The 20,148-nt window shown below is 35.3% G+C and overlaps 3 protein-coding genes and 1 long non-coding RNA gene across 4 annotated transcripts; 1 reads left to right on the top strand and 3 right to left on the bottom strand.

The window, feature by feature from the left end:
• Window positions 1-964: 964 nt before the first annotated feature.
• On the bottom strand, window positions 965-1,540 carry LOC138894846 (uncharacterized). Its single transcript, XM_070179576.1, has one exon. It carries the CDS (start codon window positions 1,538-1,540, stop codon window positions 965-967), a length of 576 nt encoding a protein of 191 aa, XP_070035677.1.
• Window positions 1,541-10,211: 8,671 nt separating this feature from the next.
• LOC138895013 (uncharacterized) lies at window positions 10,212-11,130 on the bottom strand. Its single transcript, XR_011409209.1, has 2 exons — window positions 10,486-11,130; window positions 10,212-10,380 (listed from the first exon to the last, which is right to left on the bottom strand). It is a non-coding gene; the product is annotated as an uncharacterized lncRNA (long non-coding RNA).
• A 3,310-nt stretch (window positions 11,131-14,440) lies between these two features.
• LOC104115642 (uncharacterized protein At5g39865) lies at window positions 14,441-15,813 on the bottom strand. The gene has a single exon (XM_009626318.4). It carries the CDS (start codon window positions 15,531-15,533, stop codon window positions 14,808-14,810), a length of 726 nt encoding a protein of 241 aa, XP_009624613.1. The 5' UTR covers window positions 15,534-15,813; the 3' UTR covers window positions 14,441-14,807.
• An 831-nt stretch (window positions 15,814-16,644) lies between these two features.
• LOC138894847 (uncharacterized) lies at window positions 16,645-17,508 on the top strand. The gene is made up of 2 exons (XM_070179577.1): window positions 16,645-16,953; window positions 17,086-17,508. The coding sequence occupies exons 1-2, from the start codon at window positions 16,645-16,647 to the stop codon at window positions 17,506-17,508; spliced, it is 732 nt and encodes a 243-aa protein (XP_070035678.1).
• The last annotated feature ends 2,640 nt before the right edge of the window (window positions 17,509-20,148 follow it).

Below are 20,148 nucleotides of genomic sequence, written 5' to 3' on the forward strand. Positions count from 1 at the left end.
TATGAACAAGCTGGAGCGATTTGGTTGATCTTGACATGGCCTCCTTTGAAAAACTCCTCCTTGCATGTTTTCCAAGAAGACAAGTTTCATACAATTGATTGGGACGGTTGATTGATGGTATCCCATGCACCATGTTCTTTTCTCCCATTGATTTGAGCGCTTTAAAATTCAAGTACCCAAATCGCAATGTGCCAACACCATAGTTCATCTTGCACATTAGTTTTCAAACACTTTGCATCAATTGTCTTAAGATTCAGAGAAAATAATATATTCCTTGCCATATGCACTTTATCAATTAGAATTCCACTTGAATCTCTAAACCAAAGATGCATATTTTTTATGTGGATGTCATATTTCTTTTCAAGAAGTTGGTCCAAACTCAAAATATTACTTTTTAATTTTGGGACATAATAAACATCTTGAATTAACTTGAGGTCACCATTTTTACAGGAGATCAGAATCGTACCTATCCCTTCGATTTGAATCTTTGAGGTATATCCAAAGGATACATTACCTCTCAATATTTTATTGATCTCCACAAACTTCTTTTTGCATCCACACATATGGTTGCTTGCTCTATTGTCCAAATACCACGAGTTACAATCATCCATGTCTTCTTCCTTGAGTGTCATCAACAACGTTGACTCATCTTCTTATTTCTTGTTGTCAACAAGGTTAGTTTTTTCTTTAACATTACTACGACATCCCAAGAGTAATGGTTAAATTTATGACAATTATAACACTCAATTTTTGATTTGTCATACCTTTGCCCATTATTTTTTTGGTAGTAGCCACGTCCTCTTCCTTCTCTTTGTCCACGACCAAGACTTCTGAATGTTTGATGGATTTTAACTTCATTATTGAAGTTGTTACCACTACTTCTTCCTCTTCCATGACTGCCACGGCCTCATCTTCGTCTATTCCCTCGATACCTTTTTTCACCTCCATAATCCTTAAATGATGCCTAAGTTTTAAGAAATTGCTCCAATGACACTTCTTGTCTCCTCTTAATCTTTTCTTCACAGGCCTGTAAAGAACCATCCAATTGCTCCACCAACATAGAGTCTAAATCTTTAGACTCTTCAATAGCACACACCACAAAATCAAATTTAGGTGTTAAAGTGCAAAGAATCTTTTCTACCACACGGACATCTTCTATGTCCTTCTCGTATCTTCTCAAATGATGTACAACAGTCTTCACTTTTGAACAATAATTCGAAATGCATTCAGATTCTTTCATTTTTAAAACTTCAAAATCATCCCTTAGAGTTTGAAGTTTTACTTTTCTCACCTTGTCAACTCCTTGGAGAGAATTTTGTAAAATCTCCCAAACTTCCTTTGAGGTGGTAGCATCTGTCACCTTCTCAAACATGGCATCATCCAAACATTGGTAGATGAGTGTGAGGGCTTGTTGATACTTATTCCTTGTCTTTGCCAAGACATCTTTCTCATTTTGAGGCAGAGCTTCCTCATTATCGGGTTTTGCATACCCTTTGTCTACGATTTCCCACACATCCTGAGAGCCAAGAATGGCTTTCATACGTAGACATCATTTCTCATAATTTTTTTTTGTGAGATGGGGGTACTGAAAAGACAGCGGATCATTGTTCGCCATAGTTCTGATACCACGTTGTTGGGAAAAATAATATCCCGCCCAGGAATAATATCCACGATAAATAACAATAAGACAAGAGAGTAACAAAGACACCAAATCTTTTAACGGGGTAAAATACAATACCCGAGCGGAGCAATATAATACCACTATAATATTACAACTTGGTAGTGTCAAGAGACTACTACTAACTTCAAAATAAATAACACTCTTTATTTTAAACACCACACTACGATATTACTTTCACTCTCTATTTATCTCACAGACTACAATCTGTGGATTACTCTTTGCTTTCTGCTTCTCTCATTTTTTTGTACACAAGTGAGGAAAGTAACGTCTCTATTTATAGATGAATGGTTGCTCACCAAAGGCGGAGTTAGGATTTGAAGTGTATGGGTTCTAAATTTAAGATAGAACCGTGACTTAAAACTAATATACAATAACAAGCACACTAAAGAACGAGTACCAAAATTTAATATATATTTAAAAAGTACCAATTATTTTATTTCAATTGCACTCGACCAATTACTTTATTTAAAAAAATAACATAAGAGGTCAATAATCAATCAAATACAAAAGTTTAATCTGAAAAATTCTAAAGTCATTAATTTTATTAAGGATATTGGTTTCACTAAGAAAGTAAGAAACTAAAAACAAGAAAGTGGGACCACACATCTTGTCGGGAACTCGACTTTTGAAATTTTGGGAAGCACAAAAGTACAAAGTGACAAAGAGAATAAAGGTGAAAATGTGGGACAGCCCTAAAATCAAAGATTAAAAATCAAAATTTTGTATAAATTGATAACACAAATATGAAATATAAGAGGGAAACAATGACAAAAAAGAATAGAAAAGAAGGAGAAATAATTTATACATCGGTCACCACTCACTAGAAGGTAGAAGAAGGGAGCAGAGTTGGACAGACAGTTTCTTTCGATTTGGCAGAACCCTAGCATGATGCCTTTTTTTTATTTATATAAGCAATTTTTTTTTGTTCAATTTGATGTATGCTTAATTTCTTACAAATAAAACAAGGTACTAAGTCCTAATGGGCTTCTTTGTTACTAAGTTTTGATGGACTTCTTCGTTTTGGACTTTGAAGATTCTTTCGGGGAGAATTGAACCTACGTCCTTCGGCTCCGAATCCAGAACCTCGACCTCTGAACCCCAAAGTCATTTTGTTAATGTGTTCGGCATATTATATTTATATAGAACACTAAAGTTTTCAACATAAATATAGAGTTCGGAAAAAAATCACTGGGTTCGCCCGAACCCGCACTTACTACTGTAGCTCCACCCCTGTTGCTCACCAAAACCATTCAAAATTGGTTCTAACTCCAATATGCCGATTTGCAATCTTGCAAATTGGTTTTGCAAGTTGTCCAACTCTCAAGCCGTAAGTTTGGCCATTCATCTCTTTTTTCATTTCTTTCTTTTATTTTCTTTATTTGTTCTTTTGTTATGGAATTAGTTTCCCACAATTTTGATATTATTTATAGTTCAAAAACTACCAAGTGTGCTGCAACTCAAATCTCTTTTTCGAATAATAAACCTAAAAATAAAAATATTGATGTACTTTTTCCTCTCTTTTTTTTTTTTTTGGGGTCTTGAAACTAGGGTAGAGAAGTTTTAACTTTGTGGCACACGAAACTTAGCATATTATATAAGTATCATCAAACGACATATAATAGCTACATTACCTTTTTCATTTGATCGATCTTGAACTTATAGGTTCCTGGGACCCAAAAAAATTAATTAAATAAATAAAGATTTGAGTCTTTTTCATAACATTTTGGCAACTAGATATTAGAATCATTTCCTGATAAGAATGGCCGTTGGCAGTCCAATTGCGAATCCAATATTGTGAAGTTTGAAGCTTATGAAGTGGGCCTAAATGAACCCAGTTTCCATATAGTAGTGCGCCTAATACGATTTATTAAGAGAAAATGACATTGTATAATAACACTAAAATATAATTACATTCGCTAATCAAATATACAAAAAATATGTATTAATTTATATATTATATATTAATATACAAACAATATATCTTTTGCCGACTTTTATTTTGAGAGCAACTATACTCTGTACTTTTTTCATATATTAAGTGGGCGTTTGGACATAAGAATTGCAAAACTTTGGTAAAAAGTAAAAAAAAAAAAAAAAAAAAATCAAGTGAAAATAGTATTTAAAAATTAGAGTTGTACTTGGACATAAATACAATTTTGGACCGTTTTTGAATTTTTGCGAGTGAACTGAAGTGAATTTTGAAAAAAAATCTTTTTGGAGTTTTTTAAAATTATCAAAAAATTTCAAAATTCATCTTCAAGTGAAAATTGAAAATTTTATGGACAAACAATGATTTCGAAAAAAAGAAGAAGAAAAAAAATGAAATTTTTTATGGCCAAAGGAGCTCTAAATGATTCAATGGTCGCGATGGAGACTTCATGGAGTTAGATATGGGCTAGCTGCCTAGCTCACACATTACAATTTAGTGGGTGTTTGGACATAAGAATTGTAAAATTTTAAAATAGGGGAAAAATAATTTTCAAGTAAAAATGGTATTTAAAATTTAGAGTTGTGTTTGGACATGAATATAATTTTGGATTGTTTTTTAAATTTTGTGAGTGATTTGAGTGAAAATTTTGAAAAACAACTTTTTGGAGTTTTTAAAATTTTCGAAAATTTTCAAAATGCATCTTCAAGTGAAAATTAGAAATTTTATGAACAAGCGCTGATTTCGAAAAAAAGTAAAAAAAATTTGGAAAAAAGGAAAAATTTTGTTATGTCCAAACGAGCTCTTAGTATACAACAGAAACAGTTGGAGTATGTTTTAATTCTAAACTAGTTAGGGTAAATTATCAAAATCAATCATAAATTAATTAAATGTAACGCTCCATTAACCTACCACGATTCTACGAACATTCTTCTTTGTTTCTTGTTCAGGGTAAAGATGACAATGTAAGCAAACTTAGCCAGACAAAAGTAAGGTAATCCAAATTTTTGAGACTTAGGGTGTGTTTGGTATAACGGAAAATGTTTTCCGTACACGTAGTAATCTTATTTATTTTTCGGTATTTGGTACGCAAATTAAGGAAAATAACTTCTCAAGAGTATTCATAAATAATTTAAATACAATAAACATGAAGTCATAAACTTTCGAACCAACAACCTTTCGAACCCACAAATTTCATAAACTTCTGAACCGCTAAACTTTCGAAACCACGAAATTACAAACCCGTAAACTTCCAAACACATAAACCTCTGAACTCATAACTTTGGAACTTGTAAAATTTTGAACTTGTAAACCGAAAGATGAAAAAACTAAAACTGAAAATATAAAAAAAAATTATTTTTTTCTCGCGCGGGGGACAGGGGTGGGGTGGGGGTGGGTGGGGAGGGGGTTTCTTACGAAAAAACGGAAATTTGAAATTAAAAAAAAAAGTTAAAAAGTTTTTTTTGTGCTGGGTGGGGGAGGGGGTGGATGGTGCAGAAAAAAAATAGAAATTTAAAAATTATAAAAAAAAAAGTATATTTTTTTGTGCGGGGTGGGGTGGGAGTGGGGGCGGGGGGCAGTGGAGTGAGGGAGGGGGATGGGTGGTGCAGAAAAACAAAAAAATAGAAATTTAAAATTACAAAAAAAAGTAAATTTTTTTTTTTATTTTTGCGGGGCGAGGGGTGTAGGGTGGGTGGTGACGGAAAAAAAAAAAACTGAAATTTGAAAGAAAAAAAAAAACTTTTTTGGAGAGAGGGGGTGAGGTTAGGTGGGTGAGTGTGAGGGTGTGGGATAGGTGGGTGAGGGTGGGAAGGTTGATAAGGAGTTTTGGAAAATATTTTCCCTTCTCTTAATAAGGAAAATATTTTTCTCCAATTGGAGGAAAATATTTTCCAAAATATTTAAGCCAACCATACATTGAAAAATTAAAAAATATTTTCCGGAAAATATTTTCCTTCATACCAAACACACCCTTAATTCATCAAAAATTAATTAACTTTATGTAAACCATAAATCTACTACAGGCATTTTTTTCAGGGGTGAGATTAGAGGCGTATTCAAGTTGATGGATATGGATTCACGTGAACTCATACTCTTCTCCCTAAATCATGTATAATAATGTTATATTTCTTCAAAGTTACTTAAATATATATACGTGAATTCATGCTCAAGGACTCTTATGGTGCAATTATTATTGGGTGCACCTCTACAAATAAAATTGGCAGTTCAAATGCCACTCTGAACGGTCTTGTTTCGGCACGGCGTATAGATATATATGTGAAAAGTACTAAATTTCAAAAAAGAATATAATTTAGAACCTATAATTTCAAAAGTGTAGTGGGTTCATGGTAAAAGACTAAAGTTAAACCCGTCAAATATAAATTCTAGATCCACCTCTTCACAACAGTGCACCCATCCTCTTGAAATCCTGGATCCGCCTCTAATTGAGATGACAATATGAACAAAGCTTAGACTGTTATACCATGTGCGTCCCAAGGTGACGTAATGAATATGAGACTTGTTAATCATGATTTAAATGATTTTAAAGTCATAATATGGCTATATATAATGTTTGGATAGAAAACATGAAGTTTGGGAAAAATCGGATTAAAGTTACGGAAAAACCGACTAAGGATTTGCCTTGTAACAGAGCTTTTTGAGAAATATATTTTATGTATATATGAGGTCTTTTGGGGACATATTATATACCAAATTGAAGGTCTTGGAATATCGTTTCCAACGCTCTTAACCGTTCGTTCATACAACATCCGGATAAAAAGATATAAGCATCGGAAGATGGGCGGATGAGAGGGTGCCAAGCTAGCACCTCTTTGACTTTTCAAAAGTTGATAAATATGTCTTAACTCGTCTCTCTCTTCATTTTCACATAGAACCTGACCATAGAATACCATAGAACCTTTCTTTGAGCTCTCTAATAGTGTTTCAAAGAATACTAACATCCCGGGTACGAAATTGAGAAGCGATAACATCTGTATTTAAGTGTCGCTATATTGCCTCTCTTTGAAGTACCTTCAAAGAATACTAACATCCCTAGTACGACGTAAGTATCGCTATATCGCCTCTCTTTTTCTTTGTAGTTTGAATTTTGGAAGGTACTTCATAGTTAAGAAAACATGTACTTTCTGTATTTAAGTGTTTAAATATCAAGGAATGTTGATAAATTTATTTTCTTATAGTTAAAACTCTCAGGACGGTGATCGAAAGCCGTGAGTTTGAGTTATTTGACTTGTAGTGGACTGTTTTGTGGGCTGTTTCGTGTTGCCTTTGGGCTGTATATTTTTTTACTATTTAATTGAATTCTGGAGGATAAATGGTGTGGAGAAACACCACATAATGACGGAATGGTGGGCTGGTCGTTCGTCATTATATTTTTTAAGTTGTTTGACACTACTTTGGTTGTCGTTTTATGTATGAAGTGATTAGGGTGTGTGGGCTGTTTTGTGGTATATTGTGATGGATATAAGGTTGGAAAATGATGCTTACACGTTGTTATTGTTGTGTTCTTCTTGTTGTTGGTATATGGTATTGGAGGAGGGCCTAGTTATAGGGGAGATTATGCCCAAATTTACGTAAACGAGCTACTAGTTTAAGTTGCGGACTTAGCCTTTACTCAGCACCAATTTTGATTCTCCTTATGATGTGGTAGATTGAATTGAGTTGTTTGAAAATTTTCTTGGAAGGTATTAAGGACTCAACGGAGTTAAGGTATGTTAAGGTTATCCCTTCTTTCTTTTTGGCATGATCCAAATGATACAAACGAAACGAGCAAAATACGCAACTTTCATAAATGACTCTATTCATAGAAATACCAGGGGTGTCTATATTCTTGATTCCCCATGTGAATTATTATTATATCCTCTGTTCATGGGTCTCAAAAAAATACGTATTTGATAAAGTTTGTCCGAAAGGCATATTGATTTTATGATATTCGAGAAATCTTATTAACGTATTTCTTATGCATTTCATGCATTTATATATGTGCATTGACCCATGACCAGAAGGCGTTATATACGTGTATATTATATGTATATGGGGTATGGGAAAAGGTTATGGCGTTATATACGCACCACCACCTGATCAGCTGGTATACATTGATGATTTTGCCCACAGTGGCTGAGAAGATACGATGGGATACCCTCAGAGGCTTGATGATGTTATGTACGCATATACCTATGCATGGTATGACATTTATACGCACATGCATGACATTATAAATTTTCATGATTCACAGAGCTATTCATAACTTTAGGTTGAGTTCTTTACTCCATGTTTCTTTCATGTCTTTTATATACTACTGTCATGCCTTACATACTCGGTACTTTATTTGTACTGAAGTCCCTTTTGCCTGGGGACGCTGCGTTTTATGCCCACAGGTCCCGATAGACAGGTTGAGAGTTTTCCTAATAGGCTATCAACTCAGCAAAAGATGTTTGTGCACTCCACTTGCTCCGGAGTTGCCTATTTGGTCAGTATGATTTGAATATGTATTGATTGGTATGGCGGGGCTCTGTCCCGACCTTTATGATATTTATGTACTATTAGAGGCTTGTAGACATATGTCATGTATACGGATACTGGTATGGCCTCATAGGCCAATACGTCATATGTATAAGTCGGTATATCAAGTTGGGTCACACTATATTGAGTATTTCCTCATATTTTATTCAACTTATCTCACGACAGCCTCTCCGGTTCAATTACCTATGATAGTATGATACGAAAGATACGTTACGTTGGTACTCGATTGAGTAAGATACCGGGTGTCCGTCGCGGACCATCGGTTTGGATCGTGACATAGACAAGCAAAGTAATGTAACCCAAATTTTTGAGACCGAATTTACTTAGAATTTCTGCCTGAAGTCCTTTCTTTTTATCTAGGCCATAGCTTGAATTTATCTCAGACTATCTCCCCTTCATTCAATTAGCTTAAAAACCAAATTTTAATTTTAATTTTTCTTATTAGTCTTAGCCATTAGAGTAAACATGATTGGTCATCCATACAACTACACTAATAGCTTGTTGGAGCATGCTTCTTTTTGCCAAAAGTATTTTTTTTGTTGTTAAAAATACTTTTTTCTAAATTAAGGTATTTGGCCAAGTTTTTAGAAGGAAAAAAGTACTTTTGAGTAGAAACAAAAATAGTTTTTGAGAAGCAGAAAATAGTAGTTTCTCCTCAAAATCACTTTTTTTGAAAAACGTTTTTGAGAAAAATACATGTACACGTACTTTTTAAAAACTTGGTCAAACTTTAATTGTTGCTCAATTGATTAGCCAAATTTCTCACCAAAAGTACATTTGAGAAAAATACTTTTCAAATAAATTGATTTGAAAAGCACAGCCAAACAGGCTATAAGAAACCAAACCATATTCCTCGATTAAACCGTGTAACTAGTGGTGGGAGTTTGGATAGTTCAGCTCGGATGTGAGAATTTCGATTTTTGGGTTGAAGAAATAATAATTCAAATTCAATCCAACAAATCTCGGATTAGATCGAAATCTTTAAGTTCGATTTTGGATTAATCGGTTTGGATATTTCGAATTTTCGATTTGAGCCTATAAATTGAGATATTTATTCTTCTTACAAAATGAACATTCAAATTAGGTATTCATGTTAAATTGCTTAAAAAGTTCCTCATTCTTACTGTAATTATCCAAATAAAGTATTTAAGTAATTAAATCATTATCAAGAAAATGCAATAGAGACATTAGAAGGGTCGATAAGAATTACCAACAATAAAACTATATCCAAATAGAAAATATTCTGATATTAACTTAGTAATTAGTATTGAATATATGAGATAATGTCTAATGGTAAAGTATTAGACTTATTACTATTGATATATGAATAATAGATTAATGTTTTATGAGTAGCATTAAATATAAAATTTAAAGTATAAAATTTTGACTTTCAGACATCTAAAAATCCGAATCCAACTCGAAATCCAAAAAATTCAAAAATTAAATTCAAAATTCAATCCATAATTTGAAAATCCAAACAAAAATTTAAAAAGTTTGAATTTTTGGCTTGGATTTCGGGTTTTCCCAAACTATATCCACTTTTAAGTGTAACACAAAATTGGACCCTCGACCATTCACATTTTGGACACGCGTCCCCAATAAAGCGAATAACTGTAGTACTAAAGGCAAGCAAAGTTTGTGTCCTGTCAAAAACAATTAAAATAAAAAAACACATGGATAAGCTACATCACTATCTTGTCGAATGGCAAATAGATAAAGCACATATTTCCTAATCTTATACACGTCATTAATTAATCTCTTTCAATTTATATCACAATCCTTTCATTTTGAGAGTTCAAAATATTTGATACTGTTTTTTTCAACAATATTATTGTATGTAACTTTTACAACTTTTAAAAATTCAAATATATCACTTTGAAGATTTTATACAATTTTTTGCCTTCAATGTTAGAAAATTAAAACTGATAGTTGGTATTTACCAGCTATAATCGATAGTGTTGAGAATTTTCACGAGTTAGCTTACGTGGCAGTTACTTAGAAAATGATGATTATAAATAACACTTACTCCTGTAAAATAAGAATGAATTGACAAAGCAAAAAGAAGGCCGAATAGAGTAGGACACACCTGTACTTGTTTTGCTTTGATATTCCGGTCGCTGAACTCCATAAAGTTTCATTCAAACACTTTAACTCGATCAAGACTAATATTTTAAACATCTCCGATCATGTGTATTGTTCACTCTCCCTGATATGGAGGACACAACAGATCCACCTAGATAAATAATATACATATCATAATTTACTTTTACAAAAATTTACTGTTTACAAAATCTTCAAATCAATTTATTTTTTCCAAAAAAAAAAAAAAAAAACCTACATCTTTTATTCTCTCTCCACGTATCCAGCTCTCTGCCTTTTACCCATCACCACCATTTTCACCCTTGAAAGTTCATAAATTCTCACATGGTGACAAGCTACTTCTTTCACCCTTCAAGGTTGCCTTCTCTATTTAACCTCCTCTTTTTACTCTATTCTTCCCAAATTACAAAAGGTCAAAATCCCCAAATCCACTCAATGTACATATCCAAATTATGCACCAAGAATAATAATTCAACAACTAATTTTGTCGATAGCCGTAAATCTTTAATCTTTAAGGATAGTGAAAAGAAATCAAAGAAGGATTTGAATTGCTTAAGGCTATGAAATCTGTGGACAAGAAGGCTTGTAAAGGTCCAATTTATGTTGGTGGTATATTGCCTTTGAGAAGCAAATATGTTGAGCTCGACCCATTTGAGAACTACAAAAATTCATCCAAAATAGACACCAACACTTCAAATAATCAGATTTTTCTTTTATTTGTTTTTCCATTTGGACTGAATTGATGGAGAAATAGGGAGAAGAGGAGGCTATTCTTTGTCATAGTGGAGATGATAGTGGCAGCGGCAAAAGAAATGGCTCAAAAACAACTCTGAAATTTAGGAAGGTGGCGGTGATGATGGAAGAGTAGAAGGAGATCGTGGCGGTGGAGATGGTGGTGGTGGAACGGGAGAAGGTGGCGATGCGAGCACCAAAATCGAAGAGGCCGGTGGGTTGAAGATGATATGAGTTGTTATAATTTTTTTTCCTTTCTCTTTTTAATTTTTTGTCATTTTTTGATTTAGCCACCATTTCACACTCATTATACGCGTGTATAACAAGCATTTTGTCCACCTCGGTTATATTTATGCCATATCAGCTTGGTCAATGGTCAGTGGTGTTTAAAATATTGGTTTTGATCGAGTTCAGGTGTCTGAATAAAATTTTATGGAGTACATGAATCGAGATGTCAAAACAGAACAAGTACGGATGTCTCCTAGGCTATTATGCTAAAAAGAATGATAAATGGTCTGTTCTAACTAATTAGAGTACATTGTATATTTAAATTGATACTATAATTTATTAGAACACCCTCTTTAATATACCCGCAATACCAACCGAGCTGCAATTTAGCCGCCACAACATCAAAGATCATTAAGATGTAGGATGGTGAAATGCGGCTAAAAGTTTTTGCTTCCAATCAATAAAGATTAGTAGTAAAAACATGAAGAGGGAATGGTTGAATATCATTAGAATTGAAGGTACGATGTTTCCTCTATAACCCCAAAAAAACCTCACAACCCATTTACTCGAGCATTAAAAATGAAGGAAAAATTATATTGTAAAGCCGCTCCTAAAAATAACAACCGGTAAAATATATTTTTTTTGTATATTAATATATAGCATAATACATAATTAGTGTATATTTTAACATATCTGAGTAGCGAATGTAATTATTCTGGCTGACTGGCCAAATGTATAACTTGCCCTAAAATGAATTAAGCCAACTAGTGGCAAGGTGTGTCAGGTACCTTTGCTCTTTCTTTCACTATCAAATATACTTTCAATACTGGTTTTAGCTTGACTTCTCTCCCACCAAAACACTTCAAATTTAAATTCATGACTTCTTTGTCCGCCAGCTATTTATACTATGTTTTCAAATGAAAAAGCTGGTGACGATTAGCAGTTCGTATTATTATACACTTTTCTAAGTGAAGGCAAGGAAATCTTCATAAATAATTAGCCAGAGATCTCATGTTATCGATCAACTGTTATCTTGGCCAGCGCTTACTCTTCCATTATAAGATTTTCTTTTGTGACAATGAAAGACAGCCAGTAGTTTAGATAATGTTCTAAGTTTGAACATAACCTTTCAGTATATTCTTTCAAATGATGCTTTCACTATAAATAATAAGTTTCTCCTTTAAGCATAATTCTACAAATATATTGTAGTTGTTGCTGTAACAAGGGAGAGACCATAATTCTCGGACAAGAAAGCTTTCCTTGGCACTTGCTCTAACTAAACGTTTATAGCTAGGAAGGAACATTAGCCAATCTTAACATTAACCGTGGATGGTAAGTCCAAGCCAGTTATATCTTGACTAATACAAATAGGTAGTGGAGAACCATGGTTCAAATCCCAACAGAGCAAAAAACATTAGGTGAATAATTTTCATTTGCCTGAGCTTCGACGGGCAAAGTTACTTATAGCCTGTTTGGCCAGGCCTTTCCTTCAAAAAAGTACTTTTTTTCAAAGTCGAAGTGTTTGACCAAGATTTTAATAGAAGAAAAAGTGCTTTTAAGTAGAAGCGGAAACAGTTTTGGAGAAGCAGAAAAAAATAATTTCTCTCCGGAAGTACTTTTTTGAAAAGTACTTTTGACAAAAATCCACTTAGAAACACTTTTTTACAGCTTGACCAAACACTAATTGCTGCTCAAAAGTGTTTCAAATTTAATTAGCCAAACACAAATTGATTCTCACCAAAAATACTTTTTAGAAAAGCGCTTTTGAGAAAAAACTATTCTCAAAATAAGCTGATTTTAGAAGCTTGGCCAACAGGCTATTAGTACATATGCTAGCGAGAAATAACAAGTACCTGATAGAGATAGAATAGTCGAGGTAAAACTGATCCAAGCACCACCATTGGTTTCAAAAAAATATATACAGACAGATACTTTTGTTAACACATACAATATGATAGGCTATAAGCAAAGCCTATAATCAAGAAACCAAAATTCAAGTCAATCCAAATGAGACAATGAGCAATATTTCATTGTCATTATCTTTATGGTAATCAACTTTCTAAAAGAGATTTTAATAGAACTTGTTAATTTTATATGTACCAACGTAGGGGCCTTTGATATGGAATCTAGATCATGTATACGACTAATTAAGCCACCCGGCACTAACTATTTGTTAAACAAAGAGAGTGTTAATTGTGAAGGGCAGCTATTTGTACCCAAAAAAAAAGTTGGACTCAAATTAAAAATATATCCCCAAGTTGCAACAGCATCAATCATCACTTATCACAATACAAGAGTAACTAAAAGAAGATGCAAAAGGCGCATGTAAACAGTTTACTTAGTACTTTACAGAACTATGTCAAAAGATAACATCCTACAAAAAAAATCAACTAAGAAAAGCATTTTGATGGGAACATTTTGCTACTTAACCAAGCTGCCATCTTAGCTTATACACACACCCAATTCACCACTCCCCCCACCCCCAAAAGGCCACAAGCAAAGTCTATAATCAAGAAACCAATAATCGAGTCAATCTAAATGAGACCATAAGCAAGAACTGACTGTCGTTATCTTTATGCTAATCAACTTCCTAAAGAGAATTTAACAAAGCTTCTTACTTTATCACAAATATGTACCAAAGTAGTGACCTTTGACTCAGAATCAAGATCATGTATGCGGCTAAGCCACCAGGTACTAACTACTAATTAAACAGAGATGGCGTTACCCCAATCCATAACAACTTGCCAAGGACAACATATTTTTTTACAGCCGCCGTGGTGTTCGAACCAGCTTCCGTGCACCTCAATTATGAATTCCATACGGTACTTGCTTGACACCAGCACAAGTGCCAGGTAATGAGAACATTCGTAATTAAGAAAGTATATACAAAAAGCAGTGCAACTAAGAAAAAAAATGGAATCAACTCTATAAGATTTCCCCAAGTACAACATCACAGTTCATACCTAATCTGCATATAGTATCATCCTACATTGTAGTAGTGACATTTCACTCAGTTCTTTACAGAACTATGTCAAAAGATAACACTCCTGAAAAAGAAAAAGAAAAAGAAAAAAACTAAAAAGAGCATTTTGGTGGGCACATTTTGCATCTTACCCATGTAATTAACTAATTCCATGGTTACTTGCTACCTCTCACTAGAACAGGTACCAGGTAATGAGAAAATTTGTAATTAACAAAACTCAAACAAAAAGTATATACAAAAATAAGTACAATTGAAAAAAGTGGAATCAAATTTATAAGATTTCCCCAAAGTACAACATCATACCTAATATCATGTTACTCCCCTACATTTTAGTAACATTTCACTCAGTAGTTACAGAACTATGTCAAAAGAAAACACCCCAAAAAAGAAAAAGAAGATCTACTACTATAAAAAGCACTTTGCTGGGCACATTCTGCATCTTTAGCAAGATGCCTTCTTAGCACATGGATACACCCAATGCACCCCTCCAAAAAGAGTAACTAAAAGAAGATGAATGGAAAATTTAAAAAAGAAAATGAAGTAATAAAATTTTCATCTCCATTTTCAGCTAAAGCCTAAATTTATAGTTGTAGGAACTACTAATCTAATCAAACGGTTCAAAATGGCGCATAGTAACAAGAAGGGCACCTGATCAAACCATTCTCATTACAAGCTGTGCAAGTCCTGAATCCACCTTTCTCACTATAACACTTGTGGGACCCACTGCACTCGTCGCAGAGGATAAATCTATGGCCGTCACACACTTGACACGCGCCGAAGCCCGCCGCCGGAGTCAGCCCTTCGACGTACTTCTTCAGCTCGCCGGCTTCATGCAGCTCCCGAATCTCGTCCGCGCCGCCAATGTACCTCCCGCCGATGAAAACCCTCGGCAGGGGCAGTTTCGTCTTTTCACGTAACCCCAATATCGTCCTCAGCTCCTCCATGAACCCGGCGTCCATCGACACATCTCGCTCGTCAATCGAAACGCGGAAGCTGCGTAAGATTGTTCTCACGGCTTTACAATCGTCAAATGTAGAACGGATTACTCTCAGGCTCGTGAAGTAAATCACAATCTTTTTCTCAGCTCCTGGGATTTGAATCAACGGCTCTGATTTACGGGGAGCTGATTCGGGTACGGGTCGGGTTGAGAGAGCACGGAGGATGGCGTTAACGCGGCGGACACGATGGAAAATATTGGGTTTTTTGGTCGGAGTGGGTGAGTTGTTGCTGGAAAGTGAATCGTCGGAGCAAAGGGTTTGAATATCTTTGAAAGAAGGGCAGGAGAAATTGGGGGAAGAGGGATTGTGAACCCAAATCTTTGATTTGGTTCTAGTTAGCAACATGGTTGAGTTTTCAGAAATCGAGAACCCAACAAGAAAAAACAATGAATTGAGATTGCGTTCTTTTTTTTGTATGTCAGTGTAATTTTGGGTTCTGATCCAATAAGGGTGGAAAATTGAGAGATTGCGGTGTTGGAATTGATTTTGGGAATCAGCTAAAATGGAAGAAAAATATAGGGATAAAAATGGTAGAGTTTGAGGGTTTGGCGTCAGTGTTAAGGAAATAGAGGAGGGATGCGAACGCGGTGTAAGTTGTCAGGGTTGGGGGGTGGGGGGTGTGCCAGAAGAGAGAAGAAAAATGAAATGAGGAGAAAAGATAAAGGAGATTTTTGACAGAAATAAAGATAAAATAAAATGAAGGAGAGGAAAATTCTGATTTGCACGTGTTTGGGTTGACTGAATGGTTTAATAATAATAGTCCGTTTTAAAGAGATTAGCATTATATTTTTATTTAAAATAATTAACATTACAACAACAATAGTGAGATCCCACAAGTCAGGTCTAGGAGGTTTGTGTGTACGCAGACCTTACCCCTACTCTGGAGGAGTAGATAGACTGTTTCCGATAGACTCTCGACACAAGATGTTGGAAAAGAAGGAATTTCTGATTCTTCGATGGTGTTTGACAGAGGAGAGGGTTTGAGTTGAATCTAGGGTTTGGTCAAATTAATTTGTCTGTAAAGACCAAAACTTTTTGTATTGTTTTGATCGTACATGTTTGGCACATGCAGGTTCCAGATTGTTCATATATATGGGTTGGTTTTATCGACTTGGGCCTCCTCAACTCAGCTCATGTCACTCTTTTGAGCCTTTTATCCGTCTGCCCATTATGAAGCCCAATAGAAGGGAATAGAAGAAAGAAAACATTTGTAAATATTATTCTTTGTTTGTTATAGAATAGCCAATACAATAAGGACACATAGGATAGTTAGTTATGCACATATTTTTTTCTATTTGTATTTATACACAGTTCGTGTACAATGAAAGACACACAATCAGTACAGAAAAGGAAAATTCTCTGAATTTATTCTTCTATCTCGTCATGGTATCAGAGCATATTTGATTTGCTATAAATTCAAACTACATAATTTTCCTTTTCTTTCTTTCTCACTATAATGGCAACTGAAAATCAGCCCATCGATGTATTAAGTTCTTCCACACCTGCTGCTGGAGTTTCTATAGCAGCAGGAATTACTGTTTTTGGTGTTGTTGATTCAGCACATCATTATTACCTACATCCTTCATATTATTCTGGCATGAACCTCGTTTCTTTTATGTTTGATGGCAGAGGTTATGGAGGATGGAGAAGAGCAGTAGTAATAGCCATGTCTGCTAAGAACAAGCTAGGATTCATTGATGGATCCCTAGTTATTCCTGCTGCTGATTCAGGGCTTCAAAGAGCTTGGGCACGCTGCAATGATATGGTCCTTTCTTGGCTTCTCAACTCACTCTCCAAAGAAATAGCAGAAAGTGTGTTGTATTCACAAAGTACAAAAGACCTTTGGGCTGACCTGGAAGACAGATTTGGTCAGACAAATGGTGCTAAACTCTTCTAGCTGCAAAAAGAACTAAGTGATGTAGTGCAGGGAAGCTCTAGTGTTACAACTTATTTCACTAAGGTGAAGAGCTTATGGGATGAGCTTGATGCTCTTAACACCTTTTCTTCTTGTGTATGTGATTGTGATTGTGGAGCTAAGATAAAGAACCACAAAGCTCATCAAGATGAAAGACTACTGCAATTTCTTATGGGGTTAAATGAGTGTTTCATAGGAGTGAGAAGTAACATTTTGTTATCTTCTCCTCTACCTACTATTGGACAGGCATACTCCTTAGTGATCCAAGATGAAAGGCAGAGAGAAATTCATGCTTCCCGTGCTTATCAAGGAAACTTTGCTTCTTTTATTACTGCTAATCAGCCAGGAGGAGGGAAAAGACACTGTCACAACCCAAAATCCACTATAGGTCGTGATGGCGCCTAATGTTGCTGTCAGACAAGCCAACAGTGATTGATCAATTTGATTACTCATTTTATTACTTTCAAAATCGTAAATTTTAATAAGAAAATTTATACTTTTAAATCCACGGGGACGTACAAAATTAGTGGTTTATAACAGAAATAAAAGGTGATGATAATATACAAAATCTTAAGCATCAACTAGTGCATCCCAAATCAGGTGTCACAAGTCCATGAGCCTTTACTAAGGAGTACAATAATAATACAACATATGTCTAGAATGTAAATGAGAAAGGATAAAATAAATAGTATGCTGGTCACTCTGTAGACTGTGATGCGTAGCCTGGAATGCAGCTCACATAAATTCTCCTCAACAGTCGCGCCTACGTGCTAAGATAATCACAAAATGAACCTGTCATATCCTGCACATTTAGTGCAGAAATGCAGCATGAGTACGTAAATCAACGTATATCCAATAAGTATCTGCCTAACCCCGGAGAAGTAATGACGAGGGATCGACATCGACACTTACTAGAAGTCCAATAAAATAATATGATAAATCATAAGCAGATATGAAGCACAACAATAATAGTGGGGTAAAAATGTAAGTTACATAACCTTCCAAAAAGTTTCTTTTTTAAGATATAGATTTCTCGATCTCATATTCTATTTCAACAGCTCAGATGTATCAAGTGCCAGTATCGAACGGATAAGGAAATACCATATACATTGTCGGGCATCAGTGGAAGGACAAATCTCATGAATATTCGGTCTGCTAGTGATATAACGCACGATTATGCCGAGGTCGTTCGACCCGATCTAGATTAATGTGTACACAGCCGAGGGTCGAGCGGCACAAACCATAGATGCATCTATTATACTGCCGAGGTGTTCGGCCCGCTCCACAAGAAAGGAAGAAAATTATCGAATTACGAGACACGTGCTTACAATACAGTACATAGGCACAATAATAAATATACCCCTTTACATTTATCAAATATCTTGGCAACAACTCAAGGTGATAAAGCTCGGCCTAATATATTTATATGTCTCTAAATCAATTTCAGTTAAAAATTTTAATTAATTAAGCTAGCAAAAATGAGTCCAAACAATTCAAATATTACATGATAAAGTCCTAAGTCTACCCGGACATAAACATGTTTTAGCTACGTACGAACTCTCGTCACTCCGTTCATACGTAGCACCCACAACTAGTTGCACATAACAATAAATATCACTTAGGAGATAGTTTCCCCCTCACAAGGTTAGACAGGAGACTTACCTCGCTCCTAAGTTCCATAACCGGCTCCAACGCCACTCTAACACTCAACTCCAAGCCAAACGTTCCAAAACTAGTCAAACAGCGTGCAAATAAATCAAAATATACTCCAATGCTTACAATTTAACAAGTTATAACAATTCCCAACTCCGCTCGAAAAGTCAATAAAATCAACCCTCGGGCCCACGTGCCTGCATTCCAAAATTTTTCTAAGATAAACTTTACCCATAACATCACAAATCCAAAATATGATTTATTTCCAATTCCATGTCCAATTTTCGTGGTAAAATCTAAAAATACCAAATTTCTAGATTTTCTCTTAAATTCCCATAATTTCCACAATTTTCCATGTTTAAATTCACATATAATCCATGTATTTCACTAATATTAGGTGGGAATTACTTATCTTGTAATGGTTGATGAAAATCTCCCCTTGAAGCCCTCCAAATATCGCCCAAGCCAAGAGAGAATGAAAGAAAATGGGTCAAATCCCGTATAAAAATCAAGTCTGCCCAGCGCCCGCGGAATAATAGCCGCTTCTGCGGCTCCGCACCTGCGAACATTCCCATCACAGGTGCGGTTCCCACTAACCCAACCAAGTCTGCTTCTGCGGACAAAATATCCGCTCTTGCAGTCTTGCTTATGCGGAGCACTGACCGCTCCTGCGGTCCAGCATCAAAGGCCAGATTCCGCATCTGCGCGCCCAAACTACGCACCTGCGGCCCTTTCCCCATATGGCCTCCTTCACTTCTGCGACGACCTCCTTCCCACCTGCGTGTCCGCACCTGCGGTCAAACCCATTGCAGGTGCGATGAGACCAGACTTCAACAGTCTTCAGCATTTCCTCAAATCCAAATTTCGATCTGATTTCAATCTATTTCAAAACCGAGGTCCCCGGGACCCCATCCGAATATACCAACACATCCCAAATCATGATACGAACTTAGTCAAAGCCTCAAATCATGTCGAATAACATCAAATTAGGAATCGACAACCAAAACCTTTCTTTAAATCTTTCAAACATTCAAACTTCGCCGAACGCGTCCGAATTATACTTAAACATTCCGGAATGACCAAACTTTATGCACAAGTCACAATACAAACCTATTCCAAGGCTTGGAATCCCAAACAGACATCGATAACATCAAAATCCACATCAAATCAAACTTAAAAAATTCTTAGACTTTCAAAATGCCAACTTTCCATAATAAGCGCTGAAATACTCCCGGACCACACGATACTCAATACGAACATACGCCAAAGTCCGAAATCATCATACGAACCTATTGGAACCTTCAAATACCGATTCTGAGGTCGTTTACAAAATTCAAACCTTAGTGAATTCTTCCAACTTAAAGCTTTCGAAATTAGAATTTTCCATCTGAA

Source organism: Nicotiana tomentosiformis, chromosome 6 (genome assembly GCF_000390325.3).
Source record: "Nicotiana tomentosiformis chromosome 6, ASM39032v3, whole genome shotgun sequence".
Taxonomy (NCBI): domain Eukaryota; kingdom Viridiplantae; phylum Streptophyta; class Magnoliopsida; order Solanales; family Solanaceae; genus Nicotiana; species Nicotiana tomentosiformis.

Bases quoted from the DNA above. Each gene is read 5' to 3' on its own strand.
- LOC138894846 (XM_070179576.1), bottom strand. From the start codon at position 1,540: ATGAAAGCCATTCTTGGCTCTCAGGATGTGTGGGAAATCGTAGACAAA.
- LOC104115642 (XM_009626318.4), bottom strand. From the start codon at position 15,533: ATGTTGCTAACTAGAACCAAATCAAAGATTTGGGTTCACAATCCCTCT.
- LOC138894847 (XM_070179577.1), top strand. From the start codon at position 16,645: ATGGCAACTGAAAATCAGCCCATCGATGTATTAAGTTCTTCCACACCT. The intron at 16,954-17,085 runs GTCCTTTCTTGG...AAACTCTTCTAG, and splicing joins GGGCACGCTGCAATGATATG to CTGCAAAAAGAACTAAGTGA.